Below are 5,765 nucleotides of genomic sequence, written 5' to 3' on the forward strand. Positions count from 1 at the left end.
AGAGAGAGAAAGAGAGAGAAAGAAGAGAGAGAGAGAGAGAGAGAGAGAGAGAGAGAGAGAGAGAAAGAGAGAGAGAAAGAAAGAGAGAGAGGTCAGTGTGGAAAATCATTTTTTGTAAATATTGTGTGGAAATCAAAGAGACGGGGGAGACGGGGGGGTGAGTGAGTAGGAGGCAAATTGAGGGAGTCGGGGGACAATTAGATGGGAATTTCCAGTGTTAGTGAGCTTTTGTTGTAACAGGGAGAGTGAGAGCTGCTTCACGCATGTCTTTATACCTGTTACAGTACATGTGTGTTATTACGACATTATAATAGACTGATCATTGAAGAGTCTCTCATGTCTCATATTCTCATATATATGATTTTATAAAGGAGTTTCCTCATCCATGCAAACTGATAGGTATCCGGCAAAAAAGCATTTTCTTAATGACAAAAAAAAAAGCCACTTTGACAGACAGTTGATGAAGTCAAGTGCAGAGAGAGAAAGATCCTCCTCTCTGCTTCCTCCTCACAAACACACAAAGGTGTATCCAATGCAGAGAACTCACTTTTAAATTAGAAAACTGGCAATTCAGTCACTTTAAAGAGAGAGAGAGAGAGATCATCTATTTATATAATTTAACGGCAATGTTTCCATTTCTATATATATATATATATATATATATATATATATATATATATAAATTATTTTAAGTGAAGAAAAGTTAAACTTTTTTTATTTTTATTATTTTTATTAATATCACACTTTTCTGTATTCTTGTAGATCTTTACTTACAGTTTGTACATTTATTTATTTTATATCAGAGAGAGAGAGAGAGAGAGAGAGAGAGAGAGAGAGAGAGAGAGAGAGAGAGAGAGACAATAAGTAGAAAGAAGAGAAAGAAGTTTTAAGTTAAGGAAACAAGGGCAGACCAGTCCTGCCCCCTAGAGGCAGTGTGTGTGTGTGTGTGTGTGTGTGTGTGTGTGTGTGTGTGTGTGTGTGTGTGTGTGTGTGTGCGTTTGTTGAGGGGGGAGCATTGAGTCACTGTCACAGGATGTCCCTCTCTTCCCCAGGAAAACACACACAGACACACAGACACACACACACACACACACACACACACACACACACACACACACACACACACACACACATGTTGTTTACCCTTTTGAAGCTGCTAACAGACATTTCCCACGTACGTACACACACACACACACACACACACTAGCATCATCATCATTAAAAGAAAACTTTATTTTGATGCAGAAAAAGTTGTGTTGTCAGTGTGTGTGTGTGTGTGTGTGTGTAGCTCATTGCCTCAGGTGAAAGCTTCCGCTGCTTCTTCCCCGTTAAGAAAAGTGCGCGTGTGTGTGTGTGAGAGAGAGAGAGAGAGAGAGAGAGAGAGAGAGAGAGAGAGAGAGAGAGGGAAGGTGGGGGAGTGAGCTGGGCGGAGCCAGGAGAAGGGGGTTGCCCTACGGGGGCGTGGCTTACAGAGAGCTTAGTCAGATGGACGTCTACATTGTGAGGCATTTGAACACAGGACACCGAGTGGATCACACACACTTTAACCCGCACGCACACACACACACACACACACACACACACGCACTGGTGGAGTATCAGCGCTCGGAGCGGGACGGACTGCACCTGTCCGACACACACACTCTCGATCCTCAGACACACACACACACAGAGGAGCTGACCGGTCGTCCCTATGTGTGGATGGGACCAAAGTTACACGGTGAGTACGGAGCAGCGCGAGACACCCGCTGACTTTTTAACATTTATACCAAAAAGAAGAAGAAACTCCTGAGAGACTTTTTTATTATATATATATATATATATATATATATATATATATATATATATATATATATAAATGTATTTAAAAACAAATAGGTTTGAGCTCCTTTTGTGTTTGTTTTTTACTTTTATTTGAATGTGATGTTAAACTTTCTGGATCACTAGAACAGCAGAATTAAATGGCTTCTAGAATTTACTTCTTACGGTTGTTTTAAATTAGACTTTTCTCTTCTTGGTGCTTGTTTCTCGTTTTTATTTGTCTTCTTCTTCTTCTTCTTCTTCTTCTTCTTCTTCTTCTTCTTCTTGCACTTTATCTGGGTTTAGTTCGGAGTGTAGCTGCTGCTTGGAGGTGCTTGTCTTTTCTGTTTGTTCTGCACCTTTTAGTTTGTGTTGCTCACTTTGAGGACTTGACGTTTGGTGTTTAATGCAGACAGCTGGCCTCAGATGGACGTTAGTGACTTTGTTTCTTCTCTTGGATTTAAATGAGGGATTTCTCATTGCTGTGTTTTTTCCCTGATAGTTGCTCAAACAGAGTCTTGACTCAACTTATTAAATTGTTCCTTCGGTTTGAAATTCCTGTGACTGATGTGCACACTCAGCTTTTTTTTTTGGGGTCTTTCAGTTGGTCGAGAGGTGAATTGTTTCTCTGTTTTTGGTTTCACTATTAGTTTTGGATGTTGCAGCTGTTATGCAAAGAGTTCAGCTGAGACTCTGAAATATTGAGAAACATTTCATTTTTTTTTTTTTTTTAATGTGTTTTTATTTAAATGGGCAATTTAAAGCAGAGCAGAAACTTGTTGTTTTTTGTATGTGTGTGTGTGTGTGTGTGCGTGTGTGTGTGTGTGTGTGGGGTGCAGCCCTTGGGAGAAATTAAATTTTATTGCTGGAAATATTTCAAATAATTGAATTAATTTCAATGATTTGCTCCGGTTTGAGGACTTTTGAAGGATGATTGAAGCAGCTTTTTTTTCTTCTTCTAATAATTCAGATTTTAAGAGCATGATTTTTCTGCAACTTTAGAACAAGAAAGAAAGTCAGCTGCGTGTTTGAGAAGACCTCAAAAAGACCTCAATCAGAAGAGACTTAGGACTTATTAAACTCAACGGGTGCTTTCTGTTGTCATCCTTTAAAATCACTCGTCGTCAGTAAACAGAGGAGATGTGAGTTCATCTCTTTGTGTCAGTTCTTGCTACCTCTTAGTTTTATTTTGGGGGGGAGAGGGGGAGAGGGGGGGAGGGGGGGTGAGAGTGGTTAGCTGTGTGACTGGAGCCAGTTGGATGTGAAATAATTGTCTTTCTTGCGGCTGCAGAAGAATTCACAGTGTGGTCTCTGTTGATCTGCTGCTTTTCCGCTCGCCTGCGTGGGATGAGCTGCATGTTTTTCCCTGAGTGGATATCTGTGTGTGTGTGTGTGTGTGTGTGTGTGTGTGTGTGTGTCTTGGGTGGGATCTCGTTTGAAGTTTTGTTTGCGCTGCTGTGGCCCCCCAAATGGAAAAGTTTTGGCGCTCCCTTCCTCAGCACCCGCCCCCACCCTCCATGTCCATTACCAACACACACACACACACACACACACACACACACACACACACACACACACACACACACGCTGGGAGTCGGGATGATTTGCCGGTTCCGCTGCAGTGCCACTCTGCTTCCAATTTTAGCTTCATTCAGACACAGACAGCGTTTCCTTCCTCTGTCTTCAACCCCAGGAAGAGACGGGAGGATGAGGAGGAGGAGGGGGGGGGGGGGGGGGGGGGGGGGTTTAGGTTCATAATCTTCTCTCACACAAACTGATAACTGAGTTACACTTTCTGGAGAAGAAGAAAAAAGAAGTCGTAAAACACTCCAAAGGGATTGTGAGAAGTCAGTTTGCTTTCCCTGAGAGAGTTCTCTGATTTATGTATTTATGGGAACGTGTGGATTTAAAGGAAAATATGCTCCAGCTGACGTTCGTTGTTGATGTCTGAAAGCATCAGGACTCGACACAGAACAGTTTTATACGAGACACGAGTCGAGGTCTAAGTCTCCAGAGCTCAGCCTGACTCACTCTCAGTTTTACTTTGTGGCTTTTTATTTGTGGACGAATGAGAAATCACTTAAATTCATTTTCCGAGATGGGAAACATAATTTCTTATTGCGTCTGATGATAATCATCAAATGAATAACATAAAGAGGGACTGGGTTTGATGATCGTCATACGATCATCATTTTGTTAAAGTGATTATTTGTTGTCGTGAATGAATGCAGGTTTTTATTCCCTGATTGTTTCCCAAATTAGTTTTTTTTTTCTAAAGAGTAGACAAGACAAACTGCTTCCCGTCCGTCTCCAAGTGTGTGTGTGTGTGTGTGTGTGTGTGTGTGTGTGTGTGTGTGTGTGTGTGTGTGTGACAGCAGTATTAGTCAGACCCCCCCTCCTCACTGAGTCACCCCACATAATAATCAGAGCTCTTCCTCTCTTCTTGCTCTCCTTCTTCATCAGTTTTTATCACCTTTTGTCCTCTTCCTTTTCTTTCCTCTTTTTATTTCTTACCTCACTTATCTTCTTTTTTCACTTAGTCCTCTGGCATTGCTTTTATCCTTTCCTTTCTCCCTGTCTCACTCCTTTCCTTTCTCCCTGTCTCACTCCTTTCCTTTCTCCCTGTCTCACTCCTTTCCTTTCTCCCTGTCTCACTCCTTTCCTTTCTCTCTGTCTCACTCCTTTCCTTTCTCTCTGTCTCACTCCTTTCCTTTCTCTCTGTCTCACTCCTTTCCTTTCTCTCTGTCTCACTCCTTTCCTTTCTCCCTGTCTCACTCCTTTCCTTTCTCTCTGTCTCACTCCTTTCCTTTCTCTCTGTCTCACTCCTTTCCTTCCTTTCCCCCCTTTCTCTTCTCATCTTTACCTTTTCTTTTTTCTTTCTTTGCCTCTCATAGTTTGTTCTTCCTCCTTCCTTCCTTCTCTCTCCTTATGTTCCTCCTTCCCTCAGATCTCCCTCCTCTCCTTTCCTCCATCCTCAGTCTTTCTGTGTGTTTAATTGGTGGAAATGCTGACATAAAGGAGATAAAAAATTAAAAATATCTTTTTTTTTCCCCTCTCTTGTCCTTAATTTCTCCCAACCAGGCGACCTCTCATAGCTCGGCCATGTTGACCAGTGAGGGGGCGCACGCCATGGAGCAGGACGACGCGCACCACGGAGCCAAGATGGCCTCCACCGCCACCACCAGCTCCGGCTCGGACAGACCGGAGACGACGACGACGGCGGTGACGGACACGGACGTGGACATGGAGGAGGAGGACATGACCCGATGGACGGAGGCGGAGTTCGAGGAGAAGTGCATGTACATGGTCAAAGACACGGCGTGGGAGGCGGGGCCTGACACCGACGCCGTGACGACAACCAGGGCCGAGGCGTCGCTGCCCCGGAACCTGGCCTTCAAACACCCGGCCGACAGCAAGGAGGTCAGAATCAGAAACACACACACACGCACACACACGCACACACACACACACACAACACACACACACGCACACACACAACACACGCAACACACACACACACAACACGACAAACTTTCTCCGCACACACAGAGAGAAAGCCATCTGCTCAGAGTTCGTGAGTCAGATCCCGGTCATGTAATGGAGAGGGGGTCGTGTCTCGCCATAAAACTGCACGTACACATTACAGACACCAATCTGTGTGTGTGTGTGTGTGTGTGTGGGTGTGTGAAACGCCTGAAGCAGGAGTTTACACAAACACACACACACACACACACACACACACACACACTGTAAATACAGTTGTGTGAACCCTGCGACTTCATCGGCTCGTATCCATACATGCACTGATGACGGCTTTATCCCAAGTGTGTGTGTGTGTGTGTGTGTGTGTGTGTGTGTGTGTGTGTCAAACCTCATAGACGTCGTGTCGTGTCATTGAAGTAGCTGCAGTACCGGTGCCTGCTGGCAGGGAGCGCTGTTCAACATCTCAACAGACAAAACGCTTC

The 5,765-nt window shown here is 44.0% G+C and overlaps 1 protein-coding gene across 1 annotated transcript in view; it reads left to right on the forward strand.

The window, feature by feature from the left end:
* The first annotated feature begins 1,563 nt into the window (after nucleotides 1–1,563).
* Nucleotides 1,564–5,765, forward strand: part of LOC137887148 (PR domain zinc finger protein 1-like) — a 13,393-nt gene continuing 9,191 nt past the window's right edge. Inside the window, 2 exon segments of the mRNA XM_068729952.1 lie at nucleotides 1,564–1,720; nucleotides 4,882–5,220. Of these exon segments, the coding sequence (XP_068586053.1) occupies nucleotides 1,694–1,720; nucleotides 4,882–5,220 (366 nt within the window). The 5' untranslated portion in view covers nucleotides 1,564–1,693.

This window comes from Cebidichthys violaceus, unplaced genomic scaffold (assembly GCF_023349555.1).
Source record: "Cebidichthys violaceus isolate CVI_PGR_0920_01 unplaced genomic scaffold, fCebVio1.0.p SCAF_48, whole genome shotgun sequence".
Lineage (NCBI taxonomy): Eukaryota > Metazoa > Chordata > Actinopteri > Perciformes > Stichaeidae > Cebidichthys > Cebidichthys violaceus.